A 25521-nucleotide genomic window follows, 5' to 3' on the forward strand; every position below is an offset into this window, starting at 1 on the left:
CTGAGATCTCCTTACGCCTCACCATTGTCCCTTTACATGGAAAGAATGGCATTCCCTCTGGGAGAGCTTCACAGTGACAGGCGGCATGATTTATCACAGGGGCCGAATTTGGGACACTGAGAGCAAGACTTGGGGTGTGAAGAGGTGTCTGGTCTGCAGCCAAACCTGAGAAGCCATGTAGGGATGAACACAGGATGACCAGTCACTCTGCTCTTTGGGACACTTGCCTCTGCTTTAGTTTGTCTCAGTTTTCATTTCCAGTCAACCCCCAGGAGAGGGTCCTTGTTCGATTTTCCCAAAATGGACTCAGGCAGGTACTGGCTTTGGAGATGGATCTCTAGGCTTTTCTGGGACCAGAAAGCGGGGACTGGGAGGCTAGGTTTGTGCTCTAGCTCTTAGCACACAAATGGCGCAGGCATCTCTAGCATCCTGGGAGAGCAAAAAGCCAACAAGTCCGTGTCTGTATTCCCCAGCCCTCTAAAATAGCCTTCACTCAAGTTTGACTCTCAAACTGCCCTGATGTCTGGTACAGGGCCACCTATGCACCATGTGATACCATAGTGTCCCCAGGTTGCATCGGCAGGTGTGTGCTGACCAAAGATGATGACAGGTTGTGTGGAGTGAAGTTAACCACATGGAATGGATCCAAGGTGGGAATAGATGCCATGCTGCTGTCCCCGCTGGCCTCAGTGCATCTCAGGGTCATCTGCAGGGGTCGGCTGCTGCATGGGAGGAGACCAGCGGGAGAGCAGGGCAGGTGAACTGGCTGAGGCACAGCAGAGCCATTGTTTCCTTTCTCCTTGTATCACTACTGACCTGAGTCTCTGGAGACTCTGTCCTCATCTGGAAACAAACTGTTACTTTTCTTGCAAGATTAGCAGACTCCATTCTCAGAGGTTGCCCCATTGACATGCCTCTGATAAGCTGCATTATCTCCTTCATGGGCCCAGGCCCTCAAGGGAGCCATCCTTTCCCACATGGTGCACACTTTGAGGTTCTTTTGGTCTGCGTGTGCGTGCGTGCATGCATGCGTGCGTGCGTGCGTGCGTGTGTGCATGCATGTGTTTGTGTGTGTGCGCATGGCATGGGTGTGCGTGTCCCTTGCTGTCCCCTCGTCTGCCTCTTCCTTTTCCCCCGTCTCACCAATGACCATGACATAGCTACTGCACCTCAGTGGGGAAGGTCATCCTCTCTGGGGCTCATCTGACTGATGATCCGCTCTCAGCTGTGGGCCCCAGCGTCCCACCTGCTAGGCCTTTGTGGTCCACAATCCAACTGTGCCAGGCAGCCCCTGCCCAGCCCACCATTCAGCCAGGCCCAGGCATGGCCTCCTCACAGAGCAAGACAGGCCCTTCTCTTCTGCCCTTGAGGTCCCGGAGAGGCAGAACAAAGGGCCTTGTCTCAGCACTTCTGTCCTTTTCATGGGAAAAGCCTCATGATTCGCCACATGGGGGAAACGCTGTTGACGAACTGGGCATCTACTCATTTCCTACTCAAGCCTCCCTGAGAAGTGATTCAGGGGTTCAGCCTGGAGGATTGTCGGATGATGGATAAGCTGGCAGAGTTGACTCATTATGCAGGTCCTGGCTCTGCTGTGTGTCATGCGCACATATGTATGTGTGTGTGTGAGATGGAGTCACGCTAGAGCTGATTCTGGCGGCTTGTGTCTGCCACAGACTGGATGGATGGCTGACAAGACTTTACAGTCATGAGGTTCTGAAGGCTAGAAGTCCCAGTAGCAAGTGCCTGCATGCGGGTTGCATAATAATCTACCCCAGGCTCATGGGTAGCCAGCCATCTTACTCCTTTGTCTCCTGTCTTCTTCTTCTGAGCTTGTCTCTGTGTCCTACTTCCTCTTAGGACACCAGCCACACAAATGAAGGTCCATGTTGGGGACTCTTGTTTCACTTTAATCATCACTGTAAAGAACCTCAACTCCTGAGGTAGTCATTTTTGAAGTGCTAGGATTCGGAGCTCAGAATGGCCTCATGTGAAATCCCGGCAGAAGTGCAGAGGCAGGAAGATCCTGAGGTTGTCACCAGCCTAGGCTGTATAATAAGACTTGTCTCAAAAAGGAGCAAAAAATAAAAGTTTTTAAGTACCCAGACTTTAGGAATTAGGCACGTGGTCAAAGGGTGGAGACATCTCAGCCCTTTACCCTAGGCCAGGGACAAGCTTGGTTGTCACCCAGTAGAGGGCTTTGTGGAGACTGATCATTCCCCCAAGCTATGCTCATCCAGTCTCTTCTCTGTTGAGTAAACACTTTAAGGAGTGTGTAAGCTGGTTGGCCACGTCAACCCTGGGAAGCTCCCTGGGAGGGAATTTTCTGGATTTTCCCCTCCTATGCTCAGGGTAAATCCAGAGAGGTAAGGATTCTGCCTAGAAAGAGCTGGTGATCTTTGGGGACTTTCTTTTGGTTGCCCAGGCTGGCCTTAAACTCCCAGTTTTCTTGCCTCAGGCTCACAAGTGTATGATAGGTAGGAACCCGGCCTGGCCTTTCTTGGTGACATGAGTGCTGAGCCCTCATGTAGATGGGTTTCCAGGGTGTTGGGTGGTGACTGTCACCAAAGGTACCCACAAGGGCATGTCATACTGTACTAATTCCCATGTTAGATCCCTTCTCACAGGTCACAGAGTCTATGCTGGGTCCTAAGTGTGGAATCTGACTTGCCCATGGTTTGCAAGGGGCTGTTTTAGCGTTCAGTGTGCAGCTGTGAGTGCTGGGTAAAGTGCCAGCTGACACTTAGAAATAGCACAGAACGGGGTACCCCTTCTAGTCATTTCTGAGTCACAGAACAACATCCCAAAGCAACTCCATCACGGACCAGCTCCTGTCTGAGACAGTTGGTCCACAGAAGCTTCTGGAAGGTTTTAAAATTTTTTGAGTGAGGAAGGAAGGTTGACTGGAAGGCAGGCTTGAAGCTGTCCCCCGGAGACAGTGAGGGGAACAGGAACTGTTTCATCTGTACAGCCATGAGCTCACACCCTGGCAGGAGCTGTGAGAGTGTCCAAGGGTTAAGGGTGCTCGCTGCTCTTCCAGAGGACCAGAGTTCAGTTCCCAGCACAGACCTAGGACAGTTCACAGTAAACTGTAACTCCAGCTCCAGGTAAATCTGATGCCCTCTCCTGCCCTCTGCATATACTGGCACGCATCGCATACAATCAACACTGACATACACATAAATAAACATTTAAAAACCGTTAGGACTGTCAGAGCCAGAGGTGGGAGTGCTGCATATCAGCAGTGCCAGGCAGCCATGGTCTCCTATTACTCCTCCCACAGGCAGAGCCATCTCCTCTCTTGGGTGAGTGAAGTCAGGAAGGGCTGAGAGGTGATATTGGGGACTCACATCTTTGTCTGCAGGTGACTGCAGACAAAGGCATTTCCAGTTGAGGATGCTGGAGTCCCTAGGCTTGGCTTGGGACAAAGACAAGATCTCAGTGTCATATGGAGATGGAGTTTATTGGGGAAGGCTTGACTACGGATGGAAATGTGAAGACTATGGGACCATTGGGGACCCAGTCCTTTTCCCTGGGTGATGATTCTGAGTTACCTCATGGGTTTAGCAGAGAAAGAAGAGGAAGTTAGGGGATGACTTGTCACTACAGGTGTCTGGACTCAACCACTTAGGTAGGGTCATCCTTCCAAGTCACTGTGCTCACAGCCCTTTGTGAGACCTGGCATGTGACTTATAAGCACGGGAGGAGCCAAACTACCATCTCTTGTGCCCCTGAGGCTTCATGGCAACCCCACCCCCACCCCAGCTGTGGGAGTGTCCTGAGGCTTCAGAGGACCCTGAGTTGTGTGACAGTCGCTTCTGTGGAAGCAGCATGCTTTTCTGCCTCTAAGAGGTGATGTCTGGGGACATGCCATGCTCTATAGTGGATGGTATCATGCACTGTGGAATTTGACCAGTATCCTAACCTTGGCCTGTGAGAGCCACTGACACCCATACTTTCTGGCGTGACATTGTCCCCTGAGGACATGATGTTCACATCCTGATGTTCATGAGAGACAAGCTTTCTATACCACCTGCTGGCCCTAGGGCCTGGGCTTTTCTTGGTGACTTGAATGCTGAGCCCCCATGTAAATGGTTTCCAGAGGGTTGGGTGGTGACTGTCACCAAGGTATCCACAAGGGCGGGTCATACTATACTAATTCCCATGTTAGATCCCTTCTCACAGGTCACAGAGCCATGCTGGGTCTGAAGTGTGGAGCCAGGTCCCTGTGGACTTCTGAGGAGACTGGTCAGGAGCGTTGGCTTCATGACATTTTGTTGGCCTCATTTGGGATTTTATTTTACTGTTGGGCCAAACCTGGGGCTGCCATGGCAGGACAAGGGCTCTGCCACAGCAGTGAACCTGGAACTTTCTAGGTACCTCACATGATGCAGTGTTTGGGAGGTTGTTCACATAGAACCTTGGGATGGATTGCCATCCAGAGAGAGACAGTGGGAAAGGTTGCAGAGTGTCTCCCTGGGGCTGTGAGCATGGCAGAGCCCATGTGGAAGCCTTGTGGTTTCTACTTGATTGGAATCTTCACCATGACTTTTTTTTTTTTTTTTTTTTTTTGCATTTCTAAAAGCGTAAAGGATTCAAAATCTAAAATGCTGCGATTCCAGGCATTTCCCACAGGGATTTCTTGACCCGTTGGAGTCCAGGCCAGTGTTTTTTGTATGGCTACTTCATTCCCATAGCAGCCTATGTGAGATAGAGAGTATCATGGGGTGATGTCACTGAGTGCGCGGGGGGTGGGGGGGGAGGATCCCACACAGCAGCCCTGACTCAGGCTGTACTGTTAGTCTAGAAAAGCCCACTAGGTCCCTGGTAATCCTACCACCCTAGGGCCTTAGATGGTTCCAACCACAGGACCTTAATCTGATCTTTCCTCCTAGGCTATAAATCAACTGCTCTTGAAGGCAGATTGGGACACATACCCCAACCCACCCCAGTCACCATGAGGCAGGAGGATAGGACCTTAAGGCCACTGTGGGCACCACAGGGAGACCCTGTTTCAATAGAAAAAGGGGTCATGTGTGAGTGCTTTCCTGTTTTTCCTGAGGCCTTGCTATTAGAGTTAGACTAGCTGTCTCACCAAGTTTAAGTAGAAGGCAGGATGTTTGTGCCTTCTATAGTGAGATCTAGTGGCAGATGGTCTATGGAAATTCTAGAAAGGCTGCAGGTATGTATGTCCTGTACATGGGACCTGCCTGCTTCCCCATGTCCTTTGCCTTTAATTTTACAGCCCATGGGGCACCAGGAAATGTCCCAGAACCTGGCTGCACACAGGGCCTGTCACTTGCTGCAGCCAGTTCCTGCTTGATTAGCATAGGTATAACAGAGCCACTGTAAGTTCCCCTGACACCTGCAGAGACCACTATGGGACCTGCAACCCTTAGACCCCTCATCCGTGTCCACAATGTCCCTATATGGCACTGAGACAGTCTTAAGCTCCTTACCATATTTGAGGGACCTCAGAATCTGACCATTCCTACTTTGGCTCCTCTCGTATCCACACTAGAACCCCTGTACCCACTAGCTCCAACAGGCCTATGGCCCTACCCTCACATTGCCCTGTCCCCATGTTCCCTGTGTGCCTGGGTCCCTCCAGCTGTGTCCAGCTCTGGCTGCTTCCCTGCTTCCCCACCTCCATGTCCCAAATGTCCACAGTGACACATGGGTTTCTGGGTCTCCTCACTCCTCAGATGCTTAGGACAGGTTCATTCTTTGCTGTATGGATGGTTGTCCTGACACAGGAGGACCTTGCTTCAAGTAGTGGCAGTCACAAGTGGTGCTGATCATGCCAGTCCTGTCCAGGCTGTCTGTGTGACAGTGGCAATGCGCCTTTGTCTAGGCTGAGTGTCATTTACCTTCCTCGTGGCCATTTGATAACCCAGTACCAGACCCTGAGCACGTTCATTGTTTGGAAAGAAAGGTGGAGGACACATGCCTGTCACCCTAGCATTGAGGAGAAGGACACAGGTAGATGATGTGTTCTAGACCATCCTGGGCTGTAGAAACTCTGCCTCAAAGAACACAGGTGGATCATGGCTGGGGTTCAGTTGGTGCAAGGCTTTCCTAGGGTACACAGGACCCTGAGCTCTATCTCCGCTCCACATAAACACCTTTAACACCCAGACAAGAAGGAAATCTGGGACCTGAACATTAGCCTTAGCTGCATGGTGAGTTGGAGGCCAGCCTGAGACCTGTTTGAGAGAGAAAGAGAGACAGATGGATACTGGCTTTGGGAGCACAGGCAGGTAGACCCCAGGCAGAGAGAGCTGCCTTGAAAGATGGGTGACAGAATGGGTACCAGACGGTAGTTAGGGTGGCCTAGCTTCTGCTTGGAGGGGTGCTGTCCCCAGGGAACCTGATCTCCCAGACAGCAAATGTGGCTCAGGCAGGAGGAATGGCGTGGTCTGAGCACTGTTGTGGAGCCAAGAGAGTCTCCGAGGCGCCTTCTCGCCATGTTCACACCAGGGAGGCAGAAGGCACAGCATGCAGGGCTTGCTGGCAACGCCCAGAACCACTGCATGGAGACAGCCAATGTCCCCTCTCTGGCACCTAGAGGCAGTGCTGGGCTGTTTTAAGTGGCCACAGCCGCTGACTTAAAACAGCAGAAATGGAATTCTCTGGCTCTGGAGGCTTTAAGTCCCAAATCCTGGAGACTTCAGTCTTGAGAGGCTGCAGGGGGCTCCTTCCTTCCTCCTCCAGATCTGGGACTTGAGTGGCCTGTTGTTCACGTCTCATCTCAGCATTTCTGTGTATTCTTAATTATGGCCTTATTTGGCCATCAGGGTCTTGATGAGTATCCCTACTGGCCTGAACTGTTAGACCCTCCTGCCTGAGCATCTCCAGAGTGTGGTCAGTCTTGGGAAAGTGTTAGCCCTGTGTGTTTGAGGTCCTGGGTCAAGTGCTGTAAACATAGGAGTGTGCCACCATTAAAGCCAGCTCTTCTAAGAGTGCCAGACATTGCTGGGGATTTAGCTCAGTGGTAGAGCGCTTACCTAGGAAGCGCAAGGCCCTGGGTTCGGTCCCCAGCTCCGAAAAAAAAAAAAAAGAACCAAAAAAAAAAAAAAAAGAGTGCCAGACATTGCACTTAGAGCTCACGTATCCTCTGAACCCCTGGCTTCTGTCACAGCCTTCATCCCATGTAGCTTCACACTTTGAGGCTCCCAGTGGGAGTGGATGCCAGGGATCAGCCCAACCAACTCTCAGCCTGGCGGATGGCACCATGCTGCTGGCTCATGCTGAGAGTTCTGACTGGAAGTTATTATACACCCCTGCCCCCCCCCCCCCCCACCTTGTGACCTTGGGCATCCTGGGATTTGCCTCTCAGCAGTGTCTAGGCCAACCATTTACCTACACTTCTCCTGGTATTCCCTGTTAGAGTTGGCTGGAGTCCAGTCAACCCATGATGCATCCCTAGGGCCACCTGCAAACCAGGACCTTCTGAATGGGAGGCAAGTGCTGTAGCACTAGGCCACACCCCCACAGTTCCTCACTGGGGTGCTAGGCAGGGGCTCCACCCCTGATCCCCGCTCCCCAGACCATCTCTACATGGGGGAAGGAATTCCTCTTGTGAGCTCCTCCTATGGACACTGGACCATCCACCTAGAAGCTGAGCTGTGAGATGCTCTGTTAACTCCCCTGGCCTGTGCATTGGACCATCTTATATCTGTGGATCTGGGTCAGGGTCAGGGCTGTCCGTGGAGGCTCCTACAGCTGTGAGATCTGCAGCTGTCAGATCAGCTGCGTTCATCATTCATAGCACACTAGGGTTCTGCTTCCAAGTAGTAACTAGGTGATGGGTGTGGGGGACAAGCCTGCCTGCGATCCTAGCCCCTCTGGAGGCAGAGGCAGGTGTATGGGTTTCCAGGCCACCCTGGTCTACATAATCAGACCCTGTCTGTGGGGTGGGAAGAGGGTACAAACTCAGACAAATAGAAAGATAAACCTAGGGCCACAGGGAACAGAGAGGAACTGCTGGCTGTGGAGGATTCCCCTACCTCTCAGCACCCCCTGCACTAACACCAGCTTTCTCCTTTTAGCTAGGGAATGATTTCACCTAGTACACACAAGGCTTCAAATTATAGCCTTAGATAGCACAGAAGTCGGCTGCCCTGCTCTTTGTGGGCTCCCCCACTCTGCCTCCTCTGGTGAATTCCAGAGTGGCTGCCAGAATGTGGCTCCAAGCCCAGCTCTTCATGCAGAGGCTTGGCATGCTGAGAGCCTGAAGAGTGGCCGCCCGTGTTCAGTCCCCATCTCCACCCTGGGGCTGCATGTTGTTCTTACACGGATCAAGAGTTGGATCAAGATGTCAGGTTTGCTGCTAAAAATTTGGTTGTGAGTGTGTGTGTGTGTGTGTGTGTGTGTGTGTGTGTGTGTGTGTGTGTGTGCATGTGTGTCTGTCTGTCTGTCTATGTGTCTGCACTTGATGTCCATGTTGGAGAGGGAGGGGCATGAATGATGGTACTGGGTGTAGGGCAAGCACATTAGCTTTGCAGTATTTATTGAGAGCAGAGAAGCTGTCATGGTGGCACCTGTTTATGACTCTAGCTCTCCAGAGGCTGAGGCAGACAGAGTGATTCCAGGACAGCCTGGGTTACACAGTAAAACGAGAACACCAGGTCACACTTGGAGTCCTTACACGTCCTTTGAAGTCATGGCCAGCATATACCACACAGCATGATTCTTGAGAGAAATAATAAAGCAAGAGAGAATATAGTTTCTCATGTCCTCTTGGGCCTAGTACTGCCCAAGGCTGCTGCCATGAGACGTCTGCTGGCTCCACGGTCCCATGTGGACACCCTTTTCTGACACACCAGGGGATTCTCAGAGTATGGGTTTCACATCCTCTTAAGACAGGATGTTGGGCCACAGCCTGATGAGCTCCAGGTCCCAGACTGAACATTGCATGAGGAAGGTGTGCCGGAAGCCAGACAGGCAACAAGTCTTCCTGAGAGAGCTGTCATGAAGCTCTAATTCTCAAAACTGACTCAGCAGTAAAGTCCCTGCCTAGGATCCCCAGCAGAGGCCTGGACCTCTCTCCTACTGTCTCTGTCTGTGTGTATTTTATGTATGTATAGGTATTTTATCTTTGCACCAGGCTTTCATTGGGTTTAAAGCCCTAGGCTCAAGCAGAACCCTAGCCCCACCCCAAGTGCTTGTGGGCAGCTGGGCGGAGGTTTGAAGGTGGGTACCATGCTGCTGTCGGGAAGGCTTCATCCTTGTGTCAGGACGCTCCTGTGGCGATGGCTAGTGGGCAAGGGCTCCCTAGGCGGTCCCCATGGGAGGGATTTTCTAAGAAGCAGGCACATTAACCTGGGAAGAAGGGGCTGCCCAAGTCTCCTAACATGACACTAACTGACTTCCTTGCCCTCTGCCCACAGCCTGGCAGGGCTACAAGCGTTTTGAGCAAGAAGCCTTATCAGTTTCCTTCCGGTGTGGGATGAGGCTTGCTGAGCTAGCTCTGTTAGCTTTACCCATGAGCCTTGTCCTTGCCTCCAAGAGAGCAGTTCCTGAAGCAAGGGCCAGAGCTGGTCACAGAGTGCCACAGCCTGTGTCTGTAACATAGCCAGAGAGGCTCGGTCAGGGGTCTTTTGGCAGGAGAATGGCAGTGCCCCAGGGACTAGACAGAACCTATCGGCAGGCCTTGCTGGGTTTTCCCATGGGGGACAGTCCCTATTAGGTACTGGGTGGGCAGCAGTATAACCCCTGGCCACCTGTTTCCAGGCAGCGTGATGGCAAACAATCCAGAACTCCTGTCCACACAGTTGACATCCACACTGGGGTCACCTTCCAGAACATGACATGCTCTAGGGGGGGCAGTTTTCACTGAGCCTGGCTGTGGGCATGTTTCTGCAGTGCTTGGCATAGGTAAAGGGTGGATGTGTGAAGGCTCACGTGTACAAATGTGTGGAGTGGCTTGCATGTGGGCGTGCGTGCATGTGTGTGTGTGTGTGTGTGTGTGTGCGCGAGCGCGTGTGTACTCACGTGCATGTGCATTTGTGGTGCACAAGCAGTGTGCTGTCAGGTCTCATTTGGCAGACGTTTTTCAATGCACTTCATTAGTCTTTGTTGTTATTTTGCAAATGTCATGGAGCAGACTAACCAGCTACACCATCACTAGTTGATGTCATGTGCAGGACCCCCTGTTGCATCTACAGGTCACCTTTGATTGAAGGCCAGCACACAGTGAATAACTTAGCATGTAGGTATGTGTGGCTGATTAAGACAGAATCTCAGTTTGAGTCCCTGTGTTCCTCACACAAACTGTTCTTGAACTCTGGTGGCACATTCTATGACTGACTTTCAGAGTGGCCTGAACTGCCAGGCAAGCATGGCTGTGAACCCCACCCCAAACCCCTGCTGTGCCCACAGACTCTCAACCCTGTCCTTGATGAAGGAAACAGGGTCTGTCTCGCTGTTGCCCAGGCTGGCCTAGAACTAGGAATCCTCTTGCCTGAGCCTCCAAAGTACCGGTATGCATTACCAAGCCTAGTTTTTGGTTGTGTGTATTAGTGTCCTGTGGAGGTCACAGGACACATTGTGGGAGTAGGGGTTCTGTTTTAAGCAGAGGCGGACCTGAAGATTCAATTCATGTCAGCCTAGGTGGGCACTGTCACCTGCAGAGTTGTCCTCCCTCTGTGATCCAGGCCATCCTCAAGATCACATCACCTGGTTCTCAGTCTGTAAAGGTGTGAACCCATCACAGGAAGTTTATGTGGCATTGTAGGTTGTGGTATGAGCCTGCTGCTATGACCCAGGTCAGAAGCACATGGGTCTCCTGACCCTCTGTACCATGTCAACCCACAGCAGCCAGCAGTCAGCTGGCTTCCTGTGTGGTTAGCTGGGTTTTAGAGAATCCAATGTACATTGGACATATACCCTGAGTGCTTCCATTTCATTGAAATTGAAAGCAGAGAGGTCCTCAGTGGGTTCAGTGTTGTGCAACCCTCACAGCTCTCCATTCCGGAACCTGTTACAGCCCCAGAAGAGTCGTCACTCCAGCCCCTGGCAGCCTCTGTTCTGCTTCCCTCCTCAGTGGACTCACTTGTTGTTCTGGACATTGCTTGTCATTGGACACACACACACACACACACACACACACACACACACACACACTCTCTGTGCTCAGCTATTTCTTTGTTTTGTCATGCAGACCAGGCTGGCCCAAACTTCCTATGTAACCAAGGATGTCCTTGTATACCTGATCCCCCTGCCTCCGCTGCCCCAGTGTTGGGGTGACAGGTGCTACCACCTTCAGACTACATTTTGGGGGTGGAGCCCAGGACTCCACATGCTAGATAGTCACCCTGCCAGATGAGCAGTAGCCACATCATGGTTCCTAACTTCACCCACGTGCCGTGGGCTACTGCCGCCTTCCTACTGTAGCTGAGCGCTGTTCCCCCTGTGGTTGGACTATATTTTTTTTTCTTTTTCTTTTTTTCGGAGCTGGGGACCGAACCCAGGACCTTGCGTTTGCTAGGCAAGCGCTCTACCACTGAGCTAAATCCCCAACCCCTTGGACTATATTTTATTAATCCATTCATCCATCAGTGTGTCTCTGCCTTTTAATGCAAGCCACACTGTATGCAGCCACGTCCTGGGATCTGAGTTCCTGAGCTTTGGATCTAGAAGAGCAGAATTGTCAGGTCTGTGTGTACTGATTGGGGGCCAATGGTTCCATCTAAGTATCAGTGGCCTTTTGGTACCTGTGCTGTGTTGAAGTTGTCCATCCTCTGGCTATGGCTGCTGTGGTGGTTTCTAGTTCAGGGATCCTGGAAACACAGTGCTGGGAATGTCCACCTGCCTCCACTTTGTTTCTCTAGAGAGATTCATGGAGGGTGGGAATGACTGGGATCTGCTGGATCAAAACATTTAAACCAAATTCCAGGGGCCAGTGAGATGGCCCAGCAGGTAGAAGTGCTTCCTGCTAAACCCAGTGATCGGAGTTCAATCCCCAGAACCCACATGGCAGAATTCTGCAAATTGTCCTCATGTACATCATGACACAGGTGCAAACACAAAATATGGAAAGAAACCAATGTCCCAAGGCTGTGGTGCACAACTGTGGCCGTAGCACTCAGCGGGTCGAGGAAGGACCTAGGCCACATGACCTCAGCCAGCCAGGCCACAGGTGAGTCTGTCTGAAACTAAAACAACAAAACCAAAACCAGAACAGGACACTCAAGAAGCAGAAGCAGGCCTGAGAATTGAGCCAGTTTGGTCTACGTAATGGGGTCCAGGGTACCCGGGTCCTCATAGTGAGACTCTATCTGAAGACAGGCCTAAAACTGAGCGACAGCAAAAGTATGTGCTAGAGTCAACCAGTAACACGATATGTGCATGTGTGTGTGTGTGTGTGTGTGTGTGCGCGCACGCATGTGCGCATGTGTGCGTGTGTGTGCCTGTGTGTACTCGTGTGCGTGTTTACGCCTACTTGCACTCTTGCCATGGTGCACAATTGGAGGTCACAGGAGTTTTGAGAAATGAGTTTCCTCTCCTCCCTTTCTTATTTTTTGTTGTTATTTGATTTTTTTTTTTTTTTGAGACATGGTCTGTTGTACCCTATGTGTGCCTCCAACTCTTTATATATGCGAGACAGGGTTTGAATTCAATGATCCTTCAGCCTCAACTTCCAAACACCAAGGTGACAATAGTGTCACCCTACCCAACCTCTGCCTTGTTTCTGAGTCCCAGTCTCCCATTTCTGCAGCAGTGGTTGGCAAGCTGGGCCTCAAACTTCTGTGTCCTCCTATGTCCTCCTGTCTCACTGTGGAAATAGTCTTCTGTGTCCTCCTATGTCCTCCTGTCTCACTGTGGAAATACAGACTTCTGTGTCCTCCTATGTCCTCCTGTCTCACTGTGGAAATACAGACTTCTGTGTCCTCCTATGTCCTCCTGTCTCACTGTGGAAATACAGACTTCTGTGTCCTCCTATGTCCTCCTGACTCATTGTGGAAATACAGACTTCTGTGTCCTCCTGTCTCACTGTGGAAATACAGACTTCTGTGTGCTCCTATGTCCTCCTGACTCTCTGTGGAAATACAGACTTCTGTGTCCTCCTATGTCCTCCTGTCTCACTGTGGAAATACAGTCTTCTGTGTCCTCCTATGTCCTCCTGACTCATTGTGGAAATACAGACTTCTGTGTGCTCCTATGTCCTCCTGTCTCACTGTGGAAATACAGACTTCTGTGTCCTCCTATCTCCTCCTGTCTCACTGTGGAAATACAGACTTCTGTGTCCTCCTATGTCCTCCTGTCTCACTGTGGAAATACAGTCTTCTGTGTGCCTCCTATGTCCTGACTCACTGTGGAAATACAGACTTGTGTTGACACATCTGGCTCTCTGTATGGGCCCCAGGGGCTAGTCCAGTTGTCAGGCACTTCTGCCCTCAGGGTCATCAGCTTTTAGTCATGAAGACAGTAAGCCATATCTAGATGTCTTATTTTTTACTTTTTGTTTTATTTAATGTGTATGTGTGTTTTGCATGTATACATGTCTCTGTACCACCACATCCCCTTTGGTAGTTCGCACATTTAGAAATAGAGGCTGCAGAACTGACTCACGTAAAGCACTGGTTGCTCTTCCTGAGGGCCCAGGTTTAGTTCCCAGCACCCACATGGCTGCTCACCACCATCTGCACCTGCAGTTGCAGGGGATCCAGCGCCCCCTTCTGGCCACTGTGCGCACTAGGCATGTAATGTTACTGACATACAGATGGGAGGTTTTCTGCAGATTGTGGATCTGCCTATGGGGCTGGGTGTGTTTGGGCTTTGCTGACTTGAGTGTTAGTTTCCTGCTGTTTTGAAGCACTGTGTGTTGAAGCCCTTTAGGCTTGTGCTGCCGAGTCACACTTGTTACTTCGGCAAAGTCAAAGGCCAGCAAATGTCTTCAAGTGGCTTGGAGACAAATATCGCAGCCTCGTCAGATCTCAGTCTCTCTGGTTGCACACTTTTTTTTTTTTTTATTGTGACACAGATTCAAGCTGAGTTATGCTTTAATTCATATCCTCCTGCCTCACCCTCCCCAGTAGCTGAGATGATAGATTTGTCATACCGAGGGTGCCTATATGCATTGAACACATACTTTATTTTGCAAGCTTGGGGATTGAACCCAGGACCCTGTGAATGCCAGGCAAGTTCCCCACCACTGAGCTGGACCTAAGCCTCAGATGACCCAGATTCTACCAAAACATGTGCTCTTCCAGCTGCTGGCTGGAAGGGAAGAGACAGTTCCTCGATAATCTGGAAAAGACCGGAAAGTGACGCTTGTATCTTGTCTGCCTTGAGCATTCCCATGGTGCCTGTGGGAACCAATGCTGTCGCTCTGTCACAGGGAGCTTCTTTAGGCTTGTGCTGCCGAGTCACACACAGGGAGCTTCTTTAGGCTTGTGCTGCCGAGTCACATTTGTGACTTCGGCAAAGTCAAAGGCCAGCAAATGTCTGCAAGTGGCTTGGAGACAAATATCGCAGCCTCGTCAGACCTCGGTCTCCCTTGTGACCATTCTGTTTTGGTTTGTAGCAAAAGCAGCCACATCTAGTATTTCTGCCTTGGAATAAAACTTCATTCATAAAATCAGGTTGTGAGGCACCGCACTCTTCTTTTAGTGGCCAGGCTCATGAATGAACTCCTCTTCATCCTTCAGAACCCTTCTTTCATGTCCGCGCTCTTTGAAGCTTCTCAGCTCCCAATGACAATCATTCCCCCTGCTTCTCATTCAGTGTTGGGTTGCAGAGCAGCTTCTCCTGCTGGTCCTTGAGCAAAGGCCTCGTTTGTCTTCAGTTGGTACATGGGGCTGACGCACGTAATCCATACCACTGTGCTTCTTGCTTCAAGATTCCACCCAGGCTATTACCAGTATCAACTCGTATTCCTTGTTCTTCAGGCTTCAGAAGTAAATGCATTTGAAATAATTTTTTTCATGGCTGGGACTTGGCTCCTCGGTAGAGCCCATGCTTAGAATGGCCCGGCGAGGGGTGGGGGGCGTGGCTTGGGTAGAACTTCTGCCTGGAATTTACACCCTGCCCACAGCTGTGCTGTCTTGGCTCAGGGGTCTTACCCTGCCTCATGCGTAGGAGGCTCTGGGTTCCATGATGTTTGCCACAAAGCAGGCAAATGGGAGTCCCTTGGGTCCTCACAAGAGAGTTGGTAGCTTCTGGTCTGAACTGCCTTGGTTGGTTCTGCTGTGGGTCTGGAGCTGCGGGCCAATGTGATCACCAGGCTAACCCCACCCTCCTTCCAGTTGCAGGAGGTGCGCGGCCCGCCGATGAGGCATGCTGAGGCCAGGAGGTGGGCAGGATGAGTGCTCACGAGGCTGGCAGCTCAGGCCGAAGGCGGCCGGCCACCTTCCACCTGCACATCTACCCTCAGCTGCCCAGTGCTGGGAGCCAGACCTCATGCCGTGTAACCGCCACCAAGGACAGCACAACAAGCGATGTCATCCGAGACGTGGTGGCCAGTCTACACCTGGACGGCTCGAAGCACTATGTGCTGGTGGAGGTGAAGGAGTCGGGTGGGGAGGAGTGGGTGCTGGATGCCAGCGACTCGCCTGTGCACCGAGTGCTGCTGTGGCCTCGGCGAGCGCAGAAGGAGCACCCTCGGGAGGACGGCTACTACTTCCTGCTGCAGGAGCGCAACGCTGACGGCAGCATTCAGTACCTGCACGTGCAGCTGCTGGCTCAGCCCACAGCCGCATGTCGCCTGGTGGAGCGAGGGCTGCTGCCAAGGCCTCAAGCGGACTTCGACGACCTGTGCAACCTGCCGGAGCTGAACGAGGCCAACCTGCTGCAGAGCCTGAAGCTGCGCTTCGTGCAGCAGAAGATCTACACGTACGCGGGCAGCATCCTGGTGGCCATCAACCCCTTCAAGTTCCTGCCCATTTACAACCCCAAGTATGTGAAGATGTACGAGAACCAGCAGCTGGGAAAGCTGGAGCCGCACGTGTTCGCTCTGGCCGATGTAGCCTACTACACCATGCTGCGCAAGCACGTGAACCAGTGCATCGTCATCTCTGGTGAGAGCGGGTCCGGCAAGACGCAAAGCACCAACTTCCTCATCCACTGCCTCACAGCGCTCAGCCAGAAGGGCTACGCCAGCGGCGTCGAGAGGACCATCCTGGGTGCAGGGCCTGTGCTGGAGGTGAGCACCAGGGCCTGGAGGTGAAGGGCAGGAGGTGGGGAGTGCTGGCCTGCTGCCCCAGCTGTGTTCTGTGTGAGGCCCAGGGCCTCCCCAGTACTCACTGAGCATGTGCAAGCCCCTGTCGTCCCAGAGTGCACTGGGCTTGTATGCCACCCAGGTTCCACACCTAGCACCACGCAGAGAAAGTGCACACAGGAGTTGGTTGGATGAGGCAGGGTAACAGGCTTAGTGTGTCAGCTCCTTAGAACCATTCTAACCCTGTATTTGGGGTGTCAGGGCTACCCCCAGCAGTCCAGGCTCTGGGATGGCTGGGATGTTTGAGGACCCTTGAGCTGAGCATTGTACCCAGAGGCATTTACAGAACTCGGGAGGCTGTGTCTCCAGGCTCTGCCAGGGCAGACCTCAGGTGTGAGAGCTTCCAAAATGGGAGATGAGTGCAGCGGGGCTCACGTGTCTTCGGTGTTCATTTGCCCTTCAGGTCCTGGGCCAGCAGACTGTGTGCTCGTGCTGAACATCACAGGGCATCCCAGCAGTGAGGGGGAAATGGTGCCACAGCATACTGGGGAGAGACCACCTCAGATTCCGCACCTTATGCCTGCTGCCCAGGGTCCTTAGTAACTAAATTCCATGGGAGATATTAATGTTTCACTGTGGGCAAGCCTTCTGGGTATAGGTGACAGAAGAGATGAGTGAGTGAGCCCAGCTCTGGGCATTTTAAAGCAAGAGGTCAACATGTCTCAGGTCATAGTACACCAAGGTCAGGGGTCTCTATGTGCTGGGGTCTGCAGCTCTGGAGTTGAGGTCCCAGAAAGGGATCCACTTGGCTCTTCTCCCTCTTCTCCTCTCTCCCCCTCTCCATCTTCCTCTTCTTCTCCCTCTCCCTCTCCCTCTCCATTTCCCTCCCTCCCTCTTTCCCTCCACCCCCTCTCGCTCAGTCACTGTTAGTGGTAAGCTTTTTTTCAGTTGGGTGTGTGTAAGGTGTGTATATGTGCGTGTATACAAATGTGTCCTGGTGCTTGTGTGTACAAATGCATATGTGTGTGTATGTGCATGCATGGGTGTTTTACTTGCATGTGTGTCTGTGCCTGATACCTGCAGAAAGCAGCAGAGGCATCAGATCCCCTCGAACAATGTCATGAACAGTTGTAAGCTTCCCTGTGGGGCTGGCAATCGTACCTGGGCCTCTAGAAGAGCAGGAGATGATCTTAACACTTGAGTCATCTTCTTTCTCAATAGGCTTTTAAAAATGTCAATCAATTTTGTAAGTGGATATGTGCCACAGTGTGCCCAGAGAGGTAAGAGGACAACTTTCTGAGGTGTGTTTTCCCTCCATGTGGATCCCAGGCATTGAACTCAGATCACCACTGCCTCTCCCACTAAACTACATTGCTGGTACCAGTGGGCTTTGGTTTCTTTCTTTTGTTTTCTTTTTAAGAAAGGGTTTCACTTTGTAGTCCTGGCTGTCCTGGAACTCACTTTGTAGAACAGGCTGGTCTCAGAACTCACAGGGGTCCACCTGCCCCTGCCCCTGCCCCTGCCCCTGCCCCTGCCCCTGCCCCTGCCCCTGCCCCTGCCCCTGCCCCTGCCCCTGCCCCTGCCCCTGCCCCTGCCCCTGCCCCTGCCCCTGCCCCTGCCCCTGCCCCTGCCCCTGCCCCTGCCCCTGCCCCTGCCCCTGCCCCTGCCCCTGCCCCTGCCCCTGCCCCTGCCCCTGCCCCTGCCCCTGCCCCTGCCCCTGCCCCTGCCCCTGCGATTTAAAATGTGCTCCACTACCACCAGGCTCAGTAGGATTTTTTTCAAGGAAGTATTAGGTCAGAGAGCACTGAGCAGGTAACAGACCTCTCAGGTGCCCCTTCTAAACCTTGTGTCTTCTGTTTCATGCCCAGTGGTGGGCTATCCTAACTGAAGACAGTGCACTGTGCTGATTTTACCTAAGCCTGCAGTGCACCTCAGAACTTGGTCTCCGGGTACATGGGCACTAGTGTGACACCCTGGGCTGCCACCTAGTGCGGTGCAGTGTCTCTACCATCCATTCCCATCCACAGTCTTCATCCCTCACAGGCTCACTAGTCACAGGAATGGGCTCACTGTGACCCCCTGCACTTTAGTTCTACTGATCAGTTGTTTCTGAGGGCCCTCTGCCTTTTGCCACTGGGGAACTCTTTTTCTTTCCCAAGCTAAGTAGCACCCCTTGACAGTTGATCCCCATGTGTGTAGGCTTTGTGTCCAGCTGATTGAAGGCTAGTCCATGTGGGGGTTGGGGCAGCAGAGTGCTTTCCTCAATAGCACAAGGACTTGGGTTTGACCCAGAGTCCTGGGAAATGCTGGGCATGGCTGTGTACGAATCCCAGTATGAGGGGCAGAAACAGGAAGCTGGGGCTTGTGGGCCAGCCAGACTAGAGTAAGGGCTGAGCTCCAGGCTACGGAGAGGCCCTGCCCCAGAGGAGGCCAGCAGTGTTCCAGGGTATGACACCCAAGCTCTCCCCAGTCTCCACATGCTGCCCACTTGTGTGCATATGCACCAATGCATGCACAAACTTTGAAAGGTCAAATTGGGCTGGAGAGATGGCTCAGCGGTTAAGGGCACATAGTGCTCCTGCAGAGGACCGAAGTTCAATTCCCACATGGTAGGTCACAGCCATCTGTAACTCCAGTTCCAGAAGATCTGGTCACTAAGAGCTCCTACACATGCCATGCACATAAACTCATGCAAACAACCACACGGAACAAATAAAATACATATAAAATGTTTTGAAGAAGGCAAAAACAGAAATATGGGGGGCACATTTGATGCCATCTTCCCTGTCATTGTCCCCCAGCAGATTCTCAATCATGTAGAGATTGGCATGGGAAAGGCTTCAGGAGTGTGATACCCCCACCCCTGCCCTATGAGTGCCAAACCCTGGTGGTGGGGCATGACCCTGATGTGGGAGACTTCTTTATCCCTTAGGAGCCCTGGAGTAAGGGGCTGGCTGGACTGGATGGCATCTATTAACCTATGACCTCTTGTACCTCCCCTCCCACCTTCTATTGACAGCTGCTGTCTGTTGTGCAGATTCATTGCAGTTGCTTCTGGCTTGCTGTGTTCAGCTAGGTTCCTCTTCCGCTGAGGTCATTGCAGGCCATCATGTGAGGTCACAGAGCTCAGATGTGCACCAGTTTGCGTGGTGTGTTTCTGCTATTTGCTCCGCAACCCAGCGGAAGGCTCAGCATCCCATGGTGCAGAAACTTAAAATACTAACAAACCCCACCGAGTAACAGAATAGGTCTCCTATGCCAAGCTCAGTACTTGTACTTCTTGTCCCAGCACTTGGGAGGTTGAGCCAGGAGGATCTAGAATTTAGGGTCATCCTTAACTACTTAGGAGTTCACGGCCAGTCTGGAATACATGTGGCCCTGACTTGAAAAGAGAAGAATAGTTTAAGTTTCCTTTTGGGTCTGGCTTCTTCAGCTTGTATCGGTTCATCTGTGCAGATCAACCACCTATTGCACAAAACGGAAGCCTCCCTCTACTTTAGCCTCAGCTACCAACAGTTAACCACGTGATCTGAAAATAAAAAATGGAAAAGTCCACTGACTCTGTAGACCCGGCTGGCCTCAAATTCAGAGATCCCCTGCCTCTGACTCCCGAGTGTTAGGGATAAAGGTATGTGCCACCACCACCTGGCAGTTTGTTCCCTGTGCCACGGCAGGCTTCCTCACACTCTACCTCACCCATGGACATGGCCCCGTACATGTGGTGCTGTGCTGTGGGTCCTGCCCACAGGATGGGCACCAGTTGCCTTGGTCGTGAGGGTTTGTGTTCTCGGTCAGCACTTGTGTTCAGGTGGCTCTTGTTTTCCCTGCTGAGGCAGGAGTGGTGCTATTGAAAGTGTCATGCAAAGCCTGCAGAGACTCTAACTGAAAAGGTGAAAGCCCAAGGGGAGGGAAAGGGAGGCATGAGCTAAAGGGGACCCTCATTAGTGTGAGATACCCATGCCGGGTGTTTCGTTACAGCCATAGAACACACAGTCCTGCAACCCTGTTTCCAAGTGGGCTCACACTTCCACATCCCAGGCCAAGGATTTAGGTGTGAATTATGGGGGACACACCTGTACACAGTGGCCCCCAAAGACTAACTGCTGTTCACATTCAGTGGCTTGGTTCCCAGAGGCAGTCACCAGCTCCATAATTGTCTCAGGATCTGTCATTCTCTTGTGCTTGTGAAGCCACAACTACCCTCACCCATTGCTGCGGTGCCCCTCTGGGATGCTGGCACAGCACTGACTCTGTCACTCTCAGTCACTTAGTGACTTGTAAGACCCAGGTACCAGTCCTACTGGCTTCCTTCCCACTCTCAGCCACAGAACACTCTGACTTGCAGTCTCTGGCAGTCTTGGACTGGGGAGGACTGTGGCCTTGGTGGCTTTGCTGGGTTCTAGATGAACCCTCCATGGAGGCAGTCAGCATGCCTCTTGGGGTGCCCATCAGCTCAGGGGCTCAGTGCTCAGAGCTGTCCTTCTGAGCACTCCCCTTGATGGTGCTGTGTTCTTTTCTACAGAGTGACGAACTGTACTCTGAGGGGATCGGCTGGGCTGCCAGCCTTCATCTACCAGGGGCCAGGAGCACTCCTGGAGACATAACACAAGGACACCCGAGAATGCCCAGTTTCTCCTGCATGACCTGCCTGAACACAGAGTTATCCTGCGAGGCAGAGAATTGTGCCAGAAGGTTGTCTTTTTTCTGTTTTTAATTTTAATTTAGCTTATTTATTTACTTACTATTTTGAGACAGGGTCTCTTTGTGGCTCTGCCTGTCCTGGAAATCTCTGTATGAACCAGGCTGGCCTTGAACTCAGAGAAATCCACCTGCCTCTCCCATGTGCTGGGATTAAATCACACCCAGCCTGATTTTTATTTTTTATTTAGTTTCCTAATTTTATTTTTAATTATGTGTGTTGGGTGAGGTTTGTACATGTAAGCACAATTTCTTTGTTTTATTTTGTTTTATGTTTACTTTGAGACAGGTACCCATGTAGCTTAGGCTACCCTCAGAGTTAACTATGTAGCTAAGGATGACCATGGATTCCTGATCCTCCTGCCTCTACTTCCCAAGTGCTAGGATGACAGGCATGGACCACACTATATATGGCTCCCTTCCTTCTTTTCTATGTTGCCAAAGCTGGTCCCAACTTGTCTATCCCCCTGCTTCCTCTTTTGAGTACTGCATGAAAGGCTTGGCCAACAAATCCAGCTGAAACTGTGAAGCCCCTTTCCCCTGGTTTCAGCTGCCAGAGTTCAGGTCTTGGTGCACCTTGGGTCATAGGTTAACCCAGCTCATGTGACTTTCTAGTCTCTCATTCCTGTCCTTTTAGGGTCCCAGGCTTTGACTGGTGCACAGGCCAAAGATACATGCAGCTTGCAGTGTCAGGGACTTTTTCTCAGCTCCCCAAAAGGAGAAGTTGGGTTGCTTTGAGGTCAGGGTGTCACTGGGCCCTCCTGCCTTCTCAGGCCTGAATGCAGCCTCACAGTGCAGTACTGGCCAGAAAACAGGAAGACTCCTATGGAAAGACAGGGGTCTGTCAGTCACTGTCCCTGCATGTTCCTGTCATAGTCACCATTTCAGAGAATGTGGGGACAGCATGATCCAGGGCATCCTCCAGTCTGAGAGGAGTAAGCCCTCCATACTACCTACCTCAGAAAGGAGGCACTTGTGTGGGCTGTTGACTGCCTGAGCTTACAAGGGCAGTCAGGCATCTGGGGCCTTTGTGAGCCCAGTGGTTGTTACTCTTGATGGGCACAGCACCCTTGACAGCCCCGAGCTCAGCAGAGTAGCCTAGGACAGTGGTCATGGGGTTCACCCTAAAGCATGCCTGGAACATGGCTTCATTCCAGAGAAGTAGGGCACAGACTGTCTGGCCCTGGCCTATCCCCAGCTGCAGCTAGCATGTGCAGGACAGTGTGGCTCTCATTCTGAAAGCAGAAACGAAACGTGGACCCACATCTCTTCTCTGGGTCTGGCTTCACACCAGGCGAGGAGTCTAAGGGAGGGAGACAACCCACAGCCTACGTCGGCCCTTGTGCTCCAGAACAGGGATGAGTCTGAAGCTGCTTCTGTCCCCGCTCAGACCCAGGGGTTTGTTCACCACTTGGTTCCCCCAGATTCTGTAAGCCGGACTCCACCCCACAACCCTGTAGGTCGCTGGGACTGCAGGACTTTTGCCCACTGATCATGGCTTTCCTGGGGTATGGTGGCTTGCCTCTGCCCAGCCACAGGGACATGGCCTCACTGATAGGATAAATCAGGGATCTAGATGAAGATGTTTGATCAGACTGACTCAAGTGAAAAGGTCTGGAATTGGGAGTACCTGAGTACCTCAGTCTATGTGGTAGGGGTGATTAGCAGCCTTGATACTGACAGGTTAACTGTGTGCTCAGCTGGGTGTGGCAGCAGGTGACTGTTGATGTAGCCCTTGGAAGCCAGGGCAGGAGGAATTTGAGGCCAGGCTGGATTACATGGTGAGACCCTGTCTCTGTCAACCAAGAGCGCAGCTCAACAGCTGCTGTTCATCTGAGGGGAACTTCTAAAATGTCTTGTAGAGATTTTTCCCCAGGTGACTGTTGGCAGCTGGTGGGAGCTGGTGACATCATTGCTGTGTGATTGAGACGGGGTTGAGGGGCTGTGGTCTGTTCTCCCGCTCAGGCTTGGCCACGTGACCACCTGCTGTTCCATGTGCTTGTGCGGTAGAGTGACATGGGCAGGGATGCCCTGGCCAGTACTGAACCAGAGCTTACACTGTGGCTCAGCGCTCCAGCCTCGAGCTACGCGTGCACTTTACAAAGTCGATACTCCACCACAGCACACAGCCTTGTCCTGGGTTGTTCTCTCGTGCTGCGATGAGCACCCTGACCAGAAGCAGTATCGGGGGAAAGGGCTTGTTCCGTCCTATAGATTGTAGTCTGCCATTGACATACACCGAGGCAGGTGTTTGAAGCAGAAAGAGGGATGCTGCTTACCAGCTGTCCCCAGGCCTGTCTACCTGCCTTCCTCTGTTCTTCCTTCCTTTTTTTTTTTTGTTTGTTTTTATACATACATAGCATTAGCTATCTTGGAACTCACTGTATAGACCAGGCCAGCCTTGACCTCTGTAGAGTGCTGGGATTTAAGGCACCACACTCAGTACTCACCTGCCTTCCTTAATAGCTCAGCCCCACTTGCCCAGGACTTCTATCACCCACAGTGGACTGGGCCTCCTCCATCAGTTAACACAATGCTCCACAGACATTTCAGCAGGCCAGTCTGATGGAGGCAATTCCTCAATTGAGGTTTCTTCTTTCTGAGTTTGTCATGTGGACAAAATCAGCTGTCACAGTGCCATCTGGTACATTCAGTGTTGTACAGCCATCACCCAGAACGTTCCATCTCCACAAAAGATTCCCTGTCCATATCAGTTGTCATTGCCCACTGCTCTTAGATCTACCTCCTGCCTCCGGCTTTGCCTGCTGTGGCTGGTTCATATGAATTTCACCATTTATCACGTGACTATTGGTCTGGCTTCTGTCACTCAAAAGCGTGTCTCCAGCATACATCTCTGTTGCAGTGTGTGTTCGTGTGTTAGAGTTTTGCTAATTTTTTGTGGCTGAGTAATACTCCACCCTGTGGTCAGACACCACTTGGTTCCTCTGTTTGCTAGCTATGTCAGCATTTCATTCCTTAGCACAGCTGGCTACAATTAGGCTCCCCAGCCAGAGAAATCTCTACCCTTGATGGTCCCCCACTAGAGCAATGCTGTAAGATCGGGGAGTGTGGTCGCTGCTTGCCCACAGGGAGCAGCATACCCTGAAGCAGCCTGCTGAGGGTGACTTGAGGGCTGGAGTACTTAAGGATCCTGGGGTAGGAACAGGACACGTGTCCACATGTGCCAGCCCATCCTGCTAAGAGGCTGCAGTCAAGGCCAGCTTGCCTCAGGGAGTTTAGGGGTTAGGAGGATGGGGTAGAAGCAGGCAGGACCAGTGGCTAAGAAGGGCTAATCTTGGTGCAGTGAAGTAGGGATCTTAGATGGCTGCAGGAACCATTTTGGGGGACTTTGGTCAACTGATAGCTCATCCAAGGCAGAACAGAAGAGACTCAAGGACCCTCTTGACTTACCTTAGAAGGTGCCTGGTCCTGGGTTGGCAAGATGGTTTAGTGGGTAAAGTAGCTTGCTGCCAACTTCAGGACCTGAGTTCAAGCCCTGGGTCTTGCATGGTAGAAGGGAAGAGCAGACTCCTGAAAGGTCTTCTGACCTCCATATATATGTGCCCATGGGTAAATATACACAAGCACAAAGTAAAGACAAACATGCAGGGCTGTTGTGGACAACTGGGGAGAATGGAGATCATGGTGTTAGCTAGGGAGGCTGATGTTTGTGGGGCTGAGTGGTAGGGGGTGAGGGATATTGCCTGGGAAGTCATGGGGTCATTGAACAAGTCAGGGTCACCTGATACCCACTATGGGGACAGGAATGAGTTCTCAGGAGACCCTCACCACCCCATCTTGTGCCTGGTCCTACCTCGTGTCTAGGCCCCCACAAGGTCTCAATGAGAACATCAGAGTCAGTAGCCCATGGGGGGAACAAGAAGGAACAATGTGACTTAAGCCCTGGAATCTGAGGCCCTTGAGGGATGGATGAATGGATGGATGGGTGAATGAGTGGAGAGATGGACAGATAATCAGATACAGAGAGATCTAGAGCAGAACGCAGAACTGGTGTGTGTGTGGACCACATGGAGAGAAAGCAGTCCAGGGGACCCCTGGGTTACAGGGTGTCTCAGAACAAACAGGTCCCATATGCATGAGGATATGCCAGAGAGTCACACAAAGGCCATGTTCAAACCCACGTTAACCCCTGCTATCCATATTTGGGGGTGTAAGCAGTTTCCAGTCATAATGCAGGCAATAGGGCCCTGCTGGGGGCCACTGGACTTTGAGCGACTGGGAAGTGCTGAGGTATCACAGGGCTCCTGCCTGGGTGTTCCCAGGAAGCTGTATTTTGTAGTCCATCATGTCTTCCTGCACCTATGAAATCAGTAACGGGAATTCCCCCGAAAAGGACTGTCCTCAGGATCCCTAGGTTTCCTTTGGGTGCTCCCCGCCTTCCTTCCCTGTCCTTCAGCAGGGTCTCATATAACCTAGGCTGGCCTCACACTTGTACTACAGTTTGGATGACCTCATACTCCTGGTCCACTAGCTTCCACCTCCTAAGTATCAGATTGACAGGCATGGTAGGCCTGGTTTATGTGGTTTTGAGAATGGAAGCTCGTGTGAATATTTGTCAAGTCCTCTGTCTACTGAGCTGTAAGTACCCTACCAACTAAGCTTTAAGCACTCTACCAACCAAGCCACATCCCCAAACAAAG

The 25521-nt window shown here is 51.9% G+C and overlaps 1 protein-coding gene across 24 annotated transcripts in view; it reads left to right on the forward strand.

The window, feature by feature from the left end:
• Nucleotides 1–25521, forward strand: part of Myo9b (myosin IXb) — an 84727-nt gene that overhangs the window by 2032 nt on the left and 57174 nt on the right. For all 24 annotated transcript variants that reach the window (XM_063275071.1, XM_063275091.1, XM_063275076.1 and 21 more), the window contains 1 exon segment: nt 15252–16147. In XM_063275071.1, coding sequence (XP_063131141.1) covers nt 15308–16147 — 840 coding nt within the window. In that variant the 5' untranslated portion in view covers nt 15252–15307.

Source organism: Rattus norvegicus, chromosome 16 (genome assembly GCF_036323735.1).
Source record: "Rattus norvegicus strain BN/NHsdMcwi chromosome 16, GRCr8, whole genome shotgun sequence".
Lineage (NCBI taxonomy): Eukaryota > Metazoa > Chordata > Mammalia > Rodentia > Muridae > Rattus > Rattus norvegicus.